The sequence below is a fragment of the Dermacentor variabilis genome, chromosome 1 (assembly GCF_050947875.1).
Source record: "Dermacentor variabilis isolate Ectoservices chromosome 1, ASM5094787v1, whole genome shotgun sequence".
Taxonomy (NCBI): Eukaryota; Metazoa; Arthropoda; class Arachnida; order Ixodida; family Ixodidae; genus Dermacentor; species Dermacentor variabilis.
Window position 1 is genome coordinate 145,554,277 of NC_134568.1, and position 16,052 is coordinate 145,570,328.

Genomic DNA, 16,052 nt, shown 5'->3' on the forward strand with positions numbered 1-16,052 from the left:
ATATTGGCACGTGGTAATGACGTTGAAGAAAGCAGCAAAACTGTGAATGGCGAAACTAGTGTTTTATTGGGCAAACCTGTGGCCCTCAAAAACAAGTTACACTTAAAGCACAACGATAGCGGTGAACACAGTCGGCGGTCATCAAAAAATCTGATCAGCGATTCGAGCACGTCGGCCTTTATACATGAGCCATCGAATGTTCCAGAGTAATTAATGGTGCCTGCGTGTCTTCCAGAAAGTTCTACGCCATTCACGTCGTGCACACATGCAGTCAGATTACACAAGGTTTGTTGACAACAGAGATCAGATAGAACCATCAATAACGTTTCAGAAACCTCAGATACATGCAGGCGCGACCTGCGCTGAGCGACAACATTTGTTAGATGGTGAAAAGTGGTCACTCGATAAACAAGTACACATGGCAATACCCCCCTCTTAAAAAGCATCGTCCCGACGCTATAAACATAAATGGAGAATGAAAAACAAATGCACACTTACTGAGAAAAAGTGACAAAACAAGAAAGAAACAAAGTCCAAAGTAGCAAAGTCGAAAGGAAGTCCAAAGCTCAGCTATGCAAAGTCCCAAAGTTCGTTAGCGCTGCTAGAATATCTTAAGTCGCACAACATGGACTATATCAGGTTGTGAGTGGCAGCGCTGCTATAGTGAAATGCCATCTAGCACGACCTCATAGTTGAGTGTGCCAACGTGTCGGATGATCTTGTAGGCTTTGAAAGAGTGGCATAAAAGCTTCTCTCTAAGTCCTCATCGGCGTATCGGGATCCAAACCCCAACACGGTCAGTGGGCTGGTATTCCACATAGCGTCGTCGAAGATTGTAGTGCTGGCTGTCGGTCCTCTGCTGGTTCTTGATGCGCAGGTGGGCAAGCTGTCGGGCTTCTTCAATGCGCTGTAGATGAGCGGCGGCATCGACATTTTTTTCATCGAGGAAATGCAGCAACATGGCATTGAGAGTCGTCGTAGGGTTGCTACTGTAAACCAGCTTGAATGGTGTTGTCTGTGTTGTTTCTTGCACCACCGTGTGTAAGCAAAGGTTACGTACTGCAGGACCTCATCCCATGGTCTTGTGCTTGACATCGACGTATACAGTCGAACCCACTTATAACAATATTCAAGTGCCATGAAAATTCCATTGTTATAACCGATAATTGTTATAACCAGGTTGCATGAAAAAATCAAAATAGGAGGATGACAGACCTGATGTGAGAAAACCATAATGGTGGCGAGGCCAGTGCCCCTCCCATCACTTTCCTCCATCTGGCTGCTGATTCTGTTAACTCGTTTAGCTGTTTCCTAGGCGCTCCGGCACTGCTATAACAACTGCAGAGGGGTCATGGGTGGCAAGCGATATGCGAGCACCGCTGAGGCATCGCTTTCGTGCCCCCAAAAGGGGCCTTTTCAAAATTGCGAGGAGACTGCCGCGGCAGCCTGTCAGCTTGAGAAATACAGAAGAAACACTGAGGCGAGATCGCCACAAGCATCTTGCCACCTACTTCTCACAGGCTTGCACGAGAAAACCCTATGTCCTTCAGCCTTGCATGCTTTACGCGAAGCTTGCCGACATCCTTCTCCAAGGCATCCAGGTGCTCCACGTAGTGCAGCGGAAGGTTCCTAACGAAAACAAAGCCCTGGAGAGACTGAATCATCTGCTGGGCCTGCTGTGAGGACAACGTTGAGGCAGCTTGCTCTACCACATCATCTCCAAATCTATAGCCGTGCACTTTCTTTTCACCGACAACATCGTCCATTGCTGATGATCAGGGGGCGTATCAGCCATGTCCCATTACACCGGCGAGTCAAACCAAATGTTGGTCAAACGAGGCTGAGAAGCCGCGTGGCCAGGAACGATTTTGACGCAACCAACAAAGATGAATGCGAGCGAATAAGCTATTAGCAGAACTGTGCTGAATGAAAAGCCAGCGAGCAACATGCGAGCAATCTGCAGGCAGCGCAGTTGGCGCAGTCCATTCGTGTTTCAGGGTGGGGTGGCTTAGAGCTATGAGCGCAGCCCATTCGTGTTCGGAGGGGTGGAAGCGTGACAGGAGAGAGGCGCGCGGAGATGACTGGAAAACGAACGTGCAGTGGCTGTTAAAGCAGCGGCCTATCATGCAGCGGCTCGAATTTCTCGTTTTCTTTTTTTTTCTTTTCAAGGATTTCGCATTACATTACCTTTCGGCTTGGACACCCAGCAGCCAGACTTCATCGTTATAGATGATAATGCGGCATCGGGGCATTGCAGTAAGCGGGTTCTTTCACCATGGAAAACATACAGAAGTTGACGGTGCAGCAGCTTCTCATTGTTATAACCGATAATTGTTAAAACCGGTATCGTTATAAGTGAGTTCAACTGTATTGCTAGCATGTCTGTGAGGGTCTCGTTCAGGCGCTCTGTAAGACCATTCGTGTGCGGGTGGTAGGTAGTTTTCCTCCTCTGGCTTGTCTGGCTGTATTGCAGAATCGCTTGCATGAGGTCTACTGTGAAGGTTGTTCCTCCATCGGTGATGAGGACTTTTGGGTCACCATGTTACAGCAGGATGTTCTTGACAAAGAATTTCGCCTTTTCGGCTGCGCTACCTTTCGGCAAAACTTTAGTTTCAGCGAAGTGGGTGGGTGAGGTAGTCCATCGCCACACAATCCACTTATTTCCGGATGTTGATGTCGGAAAGGGTGCCAACAAATCCACCCCGATCTGCTGAAATGGTCGGCAAGGAGGCTTGATCGGCTGTAGTAATCCCGCTGGCCTTGTCAGTGGCGTCTTGTGTCGCAGACAGTGTCGGCAGGTCTTGACATAACGGTGACGTCAGCGGTCAGGTGCGGCCAGTAATACCTTTCCTGTGTCCTTGATAGCGTCCGGGAAAATCTGAGGTGCCCAGTGTTAGGATTGTCATGTACTTCAGGACGTCAATGCTTCAGGATGGAGTGTTGAGGGAACAACAAGAAGGTAGCTGGTGCGGACTGGTGAGAAGGTCTTTTTTACGAGTAGGTTGTTTTGAAGCGAAAACGAAGACAATCCTCGCTTAAATGCCCTAGGGACAACGTCGGTGTTCTCTTCTAAATACTTGATGAGGCCTTTTAGCTCCGGGTCTGCTCATTGCTGTTCAGCGAAGTCTTCCGCGCTTATTATTCCAAGGAAGGCGTCGTCATCCTTGTCGTCTTGCGGCAAAGGGTCAATGGGAGCACGGGATAGGCAGTCGGCATCAGAGTGTTTTCATCTGGACTTGTAGATTACAATGATGTAATATTCTTGCAGTCTGAGGCTCCACCACGCCAGGTGCCCTGAAAGGTCCCTTAAGTTCTCTAGCCAACACAATGCGTGATGGTCACTGACGACTTTGAATGGCCTGCCATAGAGGTAAGGGCAGAATTATGCTGTAGCTGAAATAATGGCGAGGCATTCCTTTTCGGTCGTAGAAAAATTGCCTTCCGCTTTTGACAGCAACCGGCTAGCGTAAGCTATCGCCTGTTCAAGTCCATCTTTCCCCTGGACTAGGACAGTACCGAGGCCTACGCTACTGCCGTCAGTGTGGATTTCAGTATCGGTGTCCTTGTCGAAGCGCGCAAGTACCGGTGGTGACTACATGCGTTGTCGAGTTCTTGAAATGCGTCGGCCTGTGGCGTTTCCCAGTTGAACTTGACATCACATTTAGTTAAATGTGTCAGCGGCGCAGTGATTGTGAAAAGTCCTTGACAATGCGTCTGTAGTAGGTGCACATGCCAAGGAATCTATGCACTGCCTTCTTGTTGACGGGCTGCTGGAACTTCGCGATGGCAGCCAAATTGTGCCGGTCGGGGTGTACTCCAGACTTGCTGATAACGTGTCCCAGGAACAGCAGCTCTTCATACGCAAAGGGACACTTTTGCAGTTTCAAAGTGAGTCTGGAAGACTTGATTGTCTTTAGCACTCTTTCAAGGCGTCTCAAGTGCTCGTCGAAACTTGCAGAAAAAAACAACGTCGTCCAAGTAGACGAGGCAGGTTTGCCACTTCAACCATGCTAACACCGTGGCCATCATGCGCTGCAACGTTGCAGGCACCAGGCAGAGTTCGAATGGCACGACCTTGAACTCATAATGGCCATCTGGCGTGATGAAGGCAGTCTTTTCGCGATCCCACTCGTCGACTTCATTTTGCCAGTAGCCAGCCTTGAGATCCATTGACGAGAAGTATTTAGCATTGCAGAGCCAATCCAATGCGTCGTCTATCCGTGGGAAGGGGTATACGTCCTTCCTCGTGATCTTGTTCAGTCTATGATAATCGACGCAGAAACGCAGGGTTCCGTCCTTTTTTTTCACCAAAACTATAGGAGATGCCCACGGGCGTATTGATGGCTGGATGATGTTGTCGTGCAACATTTCGTTGACTTGTTGCCTTATAGCTTCACATTCTTAAGTTGACACTCGGTAAGGGCTCTGGCATAGTGTTCGAGCAGATTCTTCAGTTATTATGCGATGCTTTGCAATTGGTGTTCATCAAGTCCTCGATGACGTCGAAAAGCAGTCTTTGTATCGTCAAAGAAGACTTCTGAGCTGTTGCTGCTCACTCACGGGGAGACTTGGATTTATGTCAAAGTCTGGTTAGGGAACTGTGGTCGTCGGGGCAGATGCAGCAGAATCCGAGAGGTCAAACGCGTTGTTGGTTTCCACAATTTCCTTGATGTATGCGATCGCCGTGCCCTCGTTGATGTGCTTGAATTGGTGGCTGAAGTTTGTCAGCATCACTTTCGCTTTCCCTCCGTGCAGTCGAGCAATCCCTCTTGCGACGCAAATTTCACGGTCGAGCAGTAGATGTTGGTCGCCCTTGATGATGCCTTCTACGTCTGCGGGTGTTTCACTGCCGATGGAGATGACAATGCTGGAGCGAGGTGGAATGCTGACTTGGTCCTCAAGTGCACTCAAGGCATGGTGACTATGAGCACTCTCTGGCGGTATCACTTGATCTTCGTTATTGACTTTGACTTCAGGTCATTGATTGTGCTGCATTGGTTCAGGAAGTCCATGCTGAGAAAGACGTGAACACTGTTGGAGGATAACGAAGGTGGTAGTAGGGTAATGTCTGGTCATAAACGGTAATTCTTGTCATGCGCATTCCATTTGGTGTTATAGGTGTCTTCCAGCGGTCTGAATTCGAGGGCCTTCCCACGCAATCTTAACTTTCTTCAACTGGGCGGCGATAGGTCCACTCATGATGGAGTTGTTGGCTCCTGTGTCCACTAAGGCGGTGACTGCATGGCCGTCAAGAAGTATGTCAAGGTCGGTGGTTCTTTGTCTTGCGTTGCAGTTGGGTCTTGGCGTCGGATCTCGGCTATGCCGTGTTGACGTGGGGCTAGGACGTCGCGTCGTCGGCGTATTCTTTGCTTCTAGGCTTCATTGGGATGGCGGCGTCTCGTTGATACATCATCGAGATAGTCTTTTTGGCTTCTTTGGCAGCGGCAGAGGATCTTTGTCAGTTCGACAAACAGGAACATATGGGCTTGCAGACCGACCCTGGGCTGGGCCAGTGTATGGTTGTCATTGCGGGGACAGGTAGCGGCCTGGCGACGGCGTACGGAATAGTTGTCGAGAACTCCACTGAGTGGCAGTGAGGTAGTTGGCGATGTCACAAGGGCGCTCCTCAAGCTGTGGATGCAGCACATTGTCGGCAAACCTTCACAGTCCCAAGTCATGGTATGGGCATCGGCAGTACACATGGCCGGCTTCCCCGCAATGTTAGCAGAGTGGGTGGTGGTCGGGGTCGCGCCAAATGTCTGACTTCCTCGGGGCGTTTCGCTTGCTGACAGGTGGGCGAGGTGGCAGCAGCGGCGATGGCGGTGTCTGGCAACGGAATCGCAGTGTCATAGGGCCCTGGCACGGGCGCGGAGGCGGAATATGGTGGCGAGTGACAGCAGTGTATGTCATCGCTTCCGACTGAGGCTGTGGCGATAGCGGTGGCACTTCAGTAACCTTAAGTGATCGCTGAACCTCTTCTTTGAAGATGTCGGTGATTGAGGCCACTTGAGGCTGCGAACTTGGGAAGAGCTTCTGCAGTTCCTCGCAAATGACCACACTGATGGTCTCTCGCATGTTGTGACTGTTGAGTGCTTGAACGTCGGTGTAGTTTTGGCAGGTATATTGCCTTGTCCGCATATCGAGTGTCTTCTCAATGGTTTTGACTTTGGAAACAAATTCAGCAACAGTCCTGGGCGGGTTGCATATCAATCCAGCGAAGAGCTCCTGCTTTACACCACGCATGAGGTACCGATTTTTTTTCTCCTTGAGCATATCTGGATCAGCGTGGAGGAGCAGGTGCTTATGTACTCGATGAAGATCGCAATGTTCTCGTTGGGTAGTTGTACTCTGGCCTCTAGCATAGCTTGGGCCCGTTCCTTGCACACAACGCTCGTAAAGTTCAGCAGGAAGCCATTACAGAACAGGAACCGTGTGGTCAGGGCCGACTCCCAGTTCTCAAACCACATTCTGGCAGCGTCTTCTAAGGCGAAGTATACATGCCGCAGCTTGTCATCGAGTCCCAGTTGTTGAAAGTCGCGATTTATTCGTAAGTCTCCAGCCAGGATTCTGGGTGAAGAAAGCAGCAAAACTGTGAATGGCAAAACTAGTGTTTTATTGGGCGAAGCTGTGCCCTCAAAAACAGGCTACACTCAAAGCACAATGAAAGCAGCGAACACAGTTGGCGACCGACAAAAATCTGATCAGCAGGTCAAGCACGTTGGCTTGTATACATGAACCATTAAACATTGCCGAGTAATCACTGGTGCCCGTGTCTCTTCCAGAAAGTTCTACACCATCGTGTTATGCATACATGCAATCAGATTACACAAGGTTCGTTGACAACAAACGATGGATAGAACCATCGATAACATTCCAGAAACTTCCAATACATGCAGGCGCATCCTGCGCTGAGCGATAACATTTGTTAGATGGTGAAAAGCGGTCACTCGATAAACAAGTACACGTGTCAATATCGTAGCAAATTACAGCATTGTCACTGTGAAAGCAGCGCTTGGAGAAAAATCTTTAAGATGACATCATCATCACACCCTGCTTAAGTACACTCGAACTCTTTAAATACAGATGAAATGATCTCATGAATAAAGAAATGCATACAAAATATGCAAATAAAGTAGTGTTAACTGGAACATTTGAGACCTCATGTTATTGTACCTTCACAGTGATGTGAATATTACTTGCTTATGTATAAAAAGATCACAAGAGCTATGAACATTTGAATGCTTAAACTGCTTGTCAAAGTACTCATCGAAGTTTTCATTCCGAGGTGTGCAGAAAGAAGCTAAACTCTGCATTGGGAGCTGTCATGTATTTCTCACAGCTTTCTATGCAATGCAAAATGCCATGTTTTGTGCAGGCATACCTCATTCTTAATCATCTTGTGTAGGTAACCACAGTGAATTAATTTTTTAAAGTCGGGCTACTGATTTAAAGCATTAAACATTATATCAGCGAATGCAGAGCCCTTACTTACGTATGATTATTTTGAGTTACCTACATTATTACAGGCATAGGGAAAGAGTGCTCATTTTATCTTTCTTTTCTTTCTTTCTGAGGTTAGGTGCGCAACCCTGATTTTTTTTTTCAGTGTTATATTAAAACAAGACATATATATTTATGACTACATGTTTATTTCTGGCATGCTATTTCACATAGGGGATCTTCCTCGTCAAGTATGTGTGGCTTGTTCCACTGAGACAGCTAACTCTTCTGGGCATTTACACACTACAGACTAATCATGGAGAAGAGGGTTAATGCATTACTGCGGTAAACAAGAGGCTTGCGATGTAGAACTGGCTTAAGGCTGAGGGATTTGAGAGCAGAGCAGCTGCCTTGCAAATGTCATCCCCCATCTTGTGATCACAAGCACTGTGTGGTGCAAGGCAACTGTGACAGGACATGTTCACAGGAACGAAGGAGGAGTTGGCAATAACTGCTGGCTCAAAAGACATTTATTGCACTAATAAGCAACATGTGATGTTGCAAATGGCAAGTTCCTCATAGAGGCTATGCTAGAAAATAGCACATCTTCAACTGAACTTTTAAGTAAAGAATGCAAGCAAGCATTTGCCCATTCGGAGGCTGAACTCTGGGAGCTAGAAAAACATGCTCTATAGGGTGAGCTGTGCGCAGCTAACCAAAGTGTACCACACAAGTCTATGCTTACAGTTGTCCCAAAGCTGAATGTAATTAACATAGTCTTTTTTTTTTTTTTCCCACTCACCAGCAGCAGTGGTGACAGTGCACTAGTGCTCTCTGGTCATAGGTTGTCATGTCTAACTATCCTTAGCCATCATGTGACTCATGTAGGGAAGATATCTTATTGTACCTTAACTTACTATACTTACTATATACCACTGTACTATACTTGAAGTACACACCAATTTAGTGCATACTTCAATTATGTGTCCATGCAAGTCAGGTAGTTATTTGATTATAAATTTGTTGCTCAAAACTGGCATAAAGTGAGTAAAGAGAACAGATTTTGTGTTGCCAGAGAGAATTTTATGTCTCTGAATAAGGGAAATTCAAAGACCCTATTTAACATAGGTAGGTAGTAGTATGCTTAGTGACCATTTTCACTCGTTTTATGTTTTTGCCATTTGGTTGAATAAATTTTGGTAATCTGTGAAGTTCTTTTGCATACCACAGCATAACCTTATTTGCTTGTTTGTAACTTTTCTTTTGTTCCAAAATCTTTTTTCAGGTTATTGAATGGACTCTGCAGAAGCTTGGACTGACATCATATGCTGACCGTGTGGTGGGAACATACAGTGGTGGCAACAAGCGCAAGTTGTCTACAGCCATTGCTTTACTTGGAGGACCGCCAATTATATATCTAGTCAGTTCTTGCAAAAATACTTCATAGCGACTAGCTTCAATAGTGTATGAAACATTTGTTTTGGAGCTTGTAGTTTCCAATTTATTATGTATGATACAGGCAAGTACTGCACCTGGACATGATATTAAATTGCACCATGAAATGGTACCTTTGTGCGAATTTTGAGTGCAAGAGAGAGTGTGAGGGCTGTGAGGACTATAGCAGTTCTTGAGAAATGGCCGCATGACATTACACAAAAATAAGTATATAAATCTATAAAACATTAAGGCACTGAAATGAGCACATTGCCTGCAGGAGGAAACAGTTAATATAATGACAATATGTGTATGTGAATATATGTGTATACTAGTAAAGGGTCTCTAAAGACACCTGTTTGGTATGTGTGTAAGCAGAAAAAAATATTTAATTTATTGCTGCTTTGCCCATTATCTAGGAGTTATTTGGTATGTCGGTTCACAGTATATCAGTTTGTGTATTTAATTCATGTAGATGCTGTAACCATTTTAAAAAATATTTTATAAGCTGCATTTTGAGTCTACTCTTTACCATGAAAGTATTCAGCCATATTTTGTGTGTTACACTTCAATATTTGATCACTAGATTTAATGTCTCGAATCTGCATTGTGGGCACTGATGAATGCCACAGTGGAGGGCTCCAGATTTATTTCAACCATCTGGGATTTCACCGTGCACTTAAATTGAAGCATATGAGCATTTGTACGTTTCACCTCTATTGTGATACAGTTCTGTAGCCTGAATTCCATCCCATGATTTCATGCCCAACAGCACAATGTAATAGTCCGTGAGCCACCGCAGCAGGTTATGCTATGCTTATGTTAGTCTCTTTGGCTGCTTATTATTTCTGTTATAGCTGCACTTAATTGTCATTTATTTACTCATTGCTACTAGTAAGGTTATGCTTAAGCTTCTTGTTACTTTATGTAATCCTGTAGGAGAGACCCAGTGAAAACTGAATTGCATTCCTCCTCTGTGTATTTTCCTGCATGCTACTTTACGTTTTGACGCAAAATAGTATGATTCTTGGTTCATAGAGACGTCTTTACAGGTTATATTAGGCTGAATGGCTTGTGTGCTTCCCCAGTTATAATGAAGCTATTAAAAGCAAGTTCTTTTTTCTTTTTCTTTTTTTTATGTAGTACTCTAAAATTTCTTTTCATGCAACTGTGTTGTTCTCAAAAAGTGGTAAAGAGGACACTATTATGCGGTGCAACTGACGCTCAGAAAATAATAATGGCTGTGCTGTGACAGTTGTGAACAGAATATCACAGACAGTACGAGTTCATGAAACTAATTGTCATCCACAGTAGTCGAATACAGCTCCTTTGAAGCTGTAGAGTTCCTGAAGCTATGTTTCTCAATTCATTATTCAACTGGAAATAGCAATTCGCTCGATTTCTCCATGGCCGGGCATTTGCATTTTGCATAAAAAACTGTAGCGCCATCTGTTTGGCCCCATTTTACTCACCAGCAGCAGTAAAGGGCAGCGATGGCGTATGCAATGTTGCCATTCCCTCGCTCAGGGGCAGGCATTTTGAATTGCGCTAAAGGTATGCGGACACTTGAAATGCGATTTTCTCTTAAGCTAATTCTTTTCTTGGCACAAAACAAGCACTGCAAGGTTTCTGGAGCAGCATTTTAACAGTCCATGTGGACTTAATACTTGCCTTTAGTGCCCCTTTAAGCATGAATAAAGTTGCCACCATGTTGGCTTAGCACCAATCGGCAATTTCTGTTGCCAACTCTAGACAAAGTTGCACTGGCTAAGAAATACAGCTGTGATGAAAATTGGATGATGGCCGGTGAAGTGGCTGGTGACAAACCATCACAGGAAGCTCACCGTCGGCGTTTATATCCATAGACCTCATCAGCGATTGAGCTTGAGTTTGCATGCATGGGCTGGACTGACGGCCGTAATAGTGGAGTTTCAGTATGCATGTGGCCCCCTGGTCAGCGACTGTACTTGGCAAAAGCACCTTGAAATGACATATTTTGGATGCGCTTGCTTGGTTTGGCCACCAACTGGGCTTGGTTAGACTGCAGCCAGCAAGCCAACATGCCATTCCCATGTTGCTTACACCAATTGCATGGTTACATATTAGTAATCGTGAAAAGCATGTGTATGTAATTTACTGCCATTCCTGTGCCATGTGTCAAAATGGCAAGCCACCGGCAGGCCATCGAAAGCTCCAGAAAGCCTTTTCTGGCCCATTGGAGGTACCATGCTTGCATTCTTTTTTTTTTTTTTTGCACTGACCCGATCGCATTTTTTTTGTGTGTGTGTGTGCCAATGTCAGTGTGCATTCTTTTAATGAATATCGGATATAATGAAGCTAGTTTCATGTCAGGTGCAACTTTGTTATAATGAGGTTTGATTGTATAGCTCTGTTCATTGCTTTAAAGGGGCCCTGAAATGCCTTTTATCGAAGTAGAGAAATGCATTTGATGTTAAAACAGACTATTTCAGAAGCACTTTGCCTTAGAAAGTACTTCAATGTGTTCAGCAGAAGCGGAGTTATTGGCAATCAAAGATTGCCTGTGGTCACCATGTTGGCTATTCTCCCACCAAGTGACATGAGCAGCACATTTCCTTTCACACTTATCTTTACAAGAATCGCACAGAATTTCGCCGTGCTTCCGGTCCTTCAATGTTTTGCACTGCGAAGGCTGCGGCAGAGAGAGTGGTGCCGACAATGCTTCGGCTACTGAACGTCACCGTGGCATGCAGTTATGGCACCTACGATGCGCCAAACTCACAGGCTATTCCTCAGCTTACGGTTAAGTTCATGATGTCTCTTCCCTTTGCTATACTACAGTGTACTAGATAGGTACGCGCAGCTATTCTAGCACCAAGTGACATCTGTATCACATTTCCTTTCGAACTTAATCCTTCGAGGGTCGATATTTTTTGCCATGTTCGACTGCCCAGGGTCGATTTTTTTTTATTGCAGATTCCAATTCTTTTTAGAAATTTACTTCGACAAAAATTTACTGTAATTTTTTTTTGGGTAACCGTAACGTGAGGAAAAATATTTTGCGTTGGTATATATGTACTCTTCATTCATGAATAACAACAATAAAAAAGGAAATAAACTTATAAGAATTAAAATTTCGATGCATTGTTATAGTTCAAGGCTTTGAAAATGCGCACATGAGAATATTTCACAAGACTCAAATGTTCCTGCTCTTACACTAATATGTACATCCATAGCGTAATCGAACTGCGTAGGTGCGCGCACTCAAGACAGCTGTGTAGTTGTGTGCCTGTCAAAAAAGCAAAACGTGTGAAAAACTTCCACTAATCTTTATCTTATCGCCAACAGAGGCATTTAGTTTTTGCGAGTCTCAAAAAAAAAAAAAGAAAAAAAAGCAACGGAAACGCATGCACAGCAGCACCCTTCCTGTGCACACCCCTGTGAGCACTAAACAAGTGAGAAACAAGTGGTCGCCCTTTGAGCGATTAGTAACGAGATAGCTATCAGTTTTGCAAGCGCAAGAAGCCGAAAGCACCCACGGAACAAAACCCAAACCGCCTCCCACCCGCCTGCACGCCAATGCGCGAGCGGTAGTATATAGACGCGCAGGAGCGAACTAGCGCTAAAACAAACCATGTAACGAAAACCGAGAGAGGGAGGCGCGCGAAAAAAATTCCCTGTATTCCCACATAGGGCAGCACATGACATAAATGAAAAAGTTAGGAAATTGGCGCGCTTTTTAAACGTACAGACGGCGCCGTAAATATACGGCATCAACCATTTTGGACTAGTTCGCAGCACCATATATTTACATCATTGACCCTCAAAGGGTTAACCTTACAAATATCACACAATTTCCGAGGGCCAAACAAACTTAATCTTCATGTTCCCTCATGCTAGTATGTCGGCAGCATGCACATCAGCTAAGCGAAGGATGCCACACTCTGGATTCGAGTTGAAAGGATTCCTAATGTAACAAACTTCGACCCTGATGGCAGCACCCCTCGAGGGCACCGTGCTTGAGTGCAAGCTCAAGGTCTGCGGGCTCAAGGCTCAAGGCCTGTAGGTGATGTGCTCAAGGCCTATTTGCTAACATGTGACAAACAGGACATATTCATCAGGTGTTGGCGCTTGGGTCTTGAGTCACATAACCCACAGCTACTGATAAGAACACGCTGTTGTCCTCAGCGAGCTCAGCGAGCACGCTTGTCATGGCACCCTACAACGGCCGCGGTATCTGCGCTACGCTGCAGATGTAGCTACATGCAACTGTGGTGGCTAACTATGCACACGAAAGGGCTGGATTGCAAGCTTGCGCTCATGTGCTCCAGTCTGGCTGTGCTAAGTGGTGCGGACCAGCTTTGTCCTGCACCAGCTTGACTAACTGATAGTAGCCACATCCAAATTGCACATTTTGTGCAATAGCTCAATACGAAGTGAAGTCTGCCAATGTGTCTAGCCAGGAGCGGCCAGGAGTAAGCTAGCGCTGGCAAGCATATGTCTTGTCTAACCTTAAGTTTCGCTTAGTTTGAGGCTAGTTGAGTGTTCAAAACTAATCGAAATTAGCGAGACCCAACAGCTACGAAACTGATAAGCAGTGTGGCCAAAGTTTCATTCCTATGCAGGCAGGCACGGACGAGCTTTTGAAGACGATAGTTGGTAATAGTATGATAGTCGTACTTCCGGAAATGCATTACTTCTATCAAAATTCAAAATGCAGATCTTCACTTACTTTTCACCCTGTTTATTAAGCTGTGTCAATGAATATACACAGTAACTGTAGGAAGAAGCGCACTGATCCAAAAACCCTTCTTGACTGATGTCAGCTTTTGGCCGCCACCTGTGCGAATCTGCTATATGACAAAATATGGCATCCCGAAAAGAGAGCAGGCTTCTGTTGAAAAGAGAGTGTTTGAGCAAAAGGCAACCGCTTGCAATCTCCACACGCAACACACGAATACAAAATTTGGCTGAGATGTCCACAGCAGTGTATTCTATTCAGACTTTTTTTCACCAAGCCCAAGTAGCGTTTCCGAACTCCTTTAATGTAGATTGTACAATACACTCGTATACTAAATGAAGCACCTCGATGAGTACGACCTCTTCTGCACAACCAACTCCCAGGCCAGTGTGTCGTTCAAGTTAATGAAGCCATTCAGTAGAGAAATAAGGTGCAGCAATTGCCATAATTTGTAGAACTGCCAGTCACTTTCTTGCAGTTCCAGAAAAAAAAAAATAAGTAATCAGTTCACACAACGATTTCTTTCCTATTTTCTTTAATATATATTGTAAATTTTCTCTCCTCTTAACTTTTCTGTTAGCCTGTATCTTTTGGACACCCGCGGGACAGCTCAGGTGTCCTCTGGGAAGTTATGGTGGTCATGGCCCTTCCTTTGCTTTCTCCTTTTTGTCCTTAATACAATAAACTAATACTACTACTACTTGTATTAGTTAGTAGTGGGTAAGACCTTGACTACTACATTTTGTCTTGCAGGATGAACCTACCACGGGCATGGATCCATACACACGTAGATTTCTGTGGGACCTCATTCAGGACCTAGTGCGAGGAGGCCGATCGGTGATTCTCACCTCTCACAGGTGAGAATATGTTCCATGTTCTGTGTTCTTTCATCTTGGCTGATTGTGATATGACACGGCGCTTAACTGGGCTTCTGCCATCTGCATTGAATTAGAATGTGCTACCTCGGGAATTATTATTTTGTGTCATAATTTTGTGCTGATAAAAAGATAAAATTAAGTGGGACTGGTGGCTGCAGACGAACATTTTACCTTCATGAAACAACAAAAAAAGGGGCCCACCTATTTACACATAACATTTACTTCTGTTGCGTGATCTACACACTTCCATAGAAATTTCTCTCCTACTAGCCCTGTGTGGGAGGCTAATTCTTTTCAACAGTTTGTCAATAAATATCTGGGAAGGTATGCAGAGGTTGTATGCACTGCACTGACGGAGAGAAACAGTCTCATGGCAGTAGGTGTGAAAGGTAGCCTGTTGGTTTTTTACTAAAGAAGGACGAAATCAGCCACGTCTATGCATGGCTTGCTGCTGGCGCCCTCTAAGCTGGCACCTTTTGATAATATCCTTTGCTGAAGACAATGTCTCGCTGTCAAATTTTTCAGGAATATCCAAAAATTTTTTCACTATCAAGCCATTTGTTCTCTCCTGAATGTGGGCTCCCTTGCCACAGCCATGCTGTACGCAGTTAATTGTGGCGGTTTTTGATTTGGTCACCACTGCATGACATCTTATTCATCCCTGTACTCGTGAATGCGTGGGACCATCCTCCCAGCTTCACTGCAGCAATGTGCACCACTCAGACTAAAATATAGTGCACATAGTGTCACTCACAAAGGACAAAGGGGTATGGTGTGATGTACAGGTTGACAAGAAAGGCTTTTAATGCAAAGCACTTTTTGCCTCATTCTTGGAACTTTGCAGTAGGTAGGTAGTTTCCTGTCTCCTCGCTTTAATAAAAAGAAAATAATGTGTCACTGTCCGTGGAATCGAACCTTTGCCATCAAGCACAGCAGCCCGGTGCTCTAATCATTAGGCGACGATCACATGCATACCTCTCTCATACGAAAATGAGCCAGTTCCTTGAAACACTCGGCATGTGTGCTCCGTGCCACTTCGTCTTCTTTTTTTGTGACATCTCGTGCTCTAAGGCACTGATTTAGACCGACCTATCTCCAGAACCGGCCCACTTTCCTCAGTACTTTCTTTGCCGCGCGCTACGTGTGAATTGTGCGACGTTGTGCTGTCATGATCACCAAGTTAATCATGCATTAAGATATCTTCGCTGGAGTACACATGCCATCATCGTTTTACATATACTACATGACACAGCCATAGATGTGTATGATTTTGTAACACATAGTCGCTGATGACATCAGAATCTGTGTTTCTCTCCTTTACGCTCTTCCGCTACCTATGTAAAAACCAACAATTGCCATATGAGCCTGCTTGGAATCGCCGGCATAGAAATGACTCTGTAGTCGCTATACAGTCATCTTCAATGTGGTCGTTGTCGTGCTGCTGTCGTGACAGGCCTGTACGCTCATGACCCACAAGCACAACTACTCAATTTCACAAACATGTTGGTCCACCTGGTATTGCTTTACACCACCCCAAACAATGCTAGATAGCCAGGTACCTGTAAAATGCTTCACATAAT

The 16,052-nt window shown here is 45.1% G+C and overlaps 1 protein-coding gene across 1 annotated transcript in view; it reads left to right on the forward strand.

Annotated features, from left to right (window-relative positions):
* LOC142585987 (ATP-binding cassette sub-family A member 2-like) overlaps positions 1–16,052 on the forward strand; it is a 275,223-nt gene that overhangs the window by 238,243 nt on the left and 20,928 nt on the right. The window contains exons 45-46 of the mRNA XM_075697164.1: positions 8,726–8,860; positions 14,348–14,451. Coding sequence (XP_075553279.1) covers positions 8,726–8,860; positions 14,348–14,451 — 239 coding nt within the window. The remainder of the gene's footprint in view (positions 1–8,725; positions 8,861–14,347; positions 14,452–16,052) is intronic.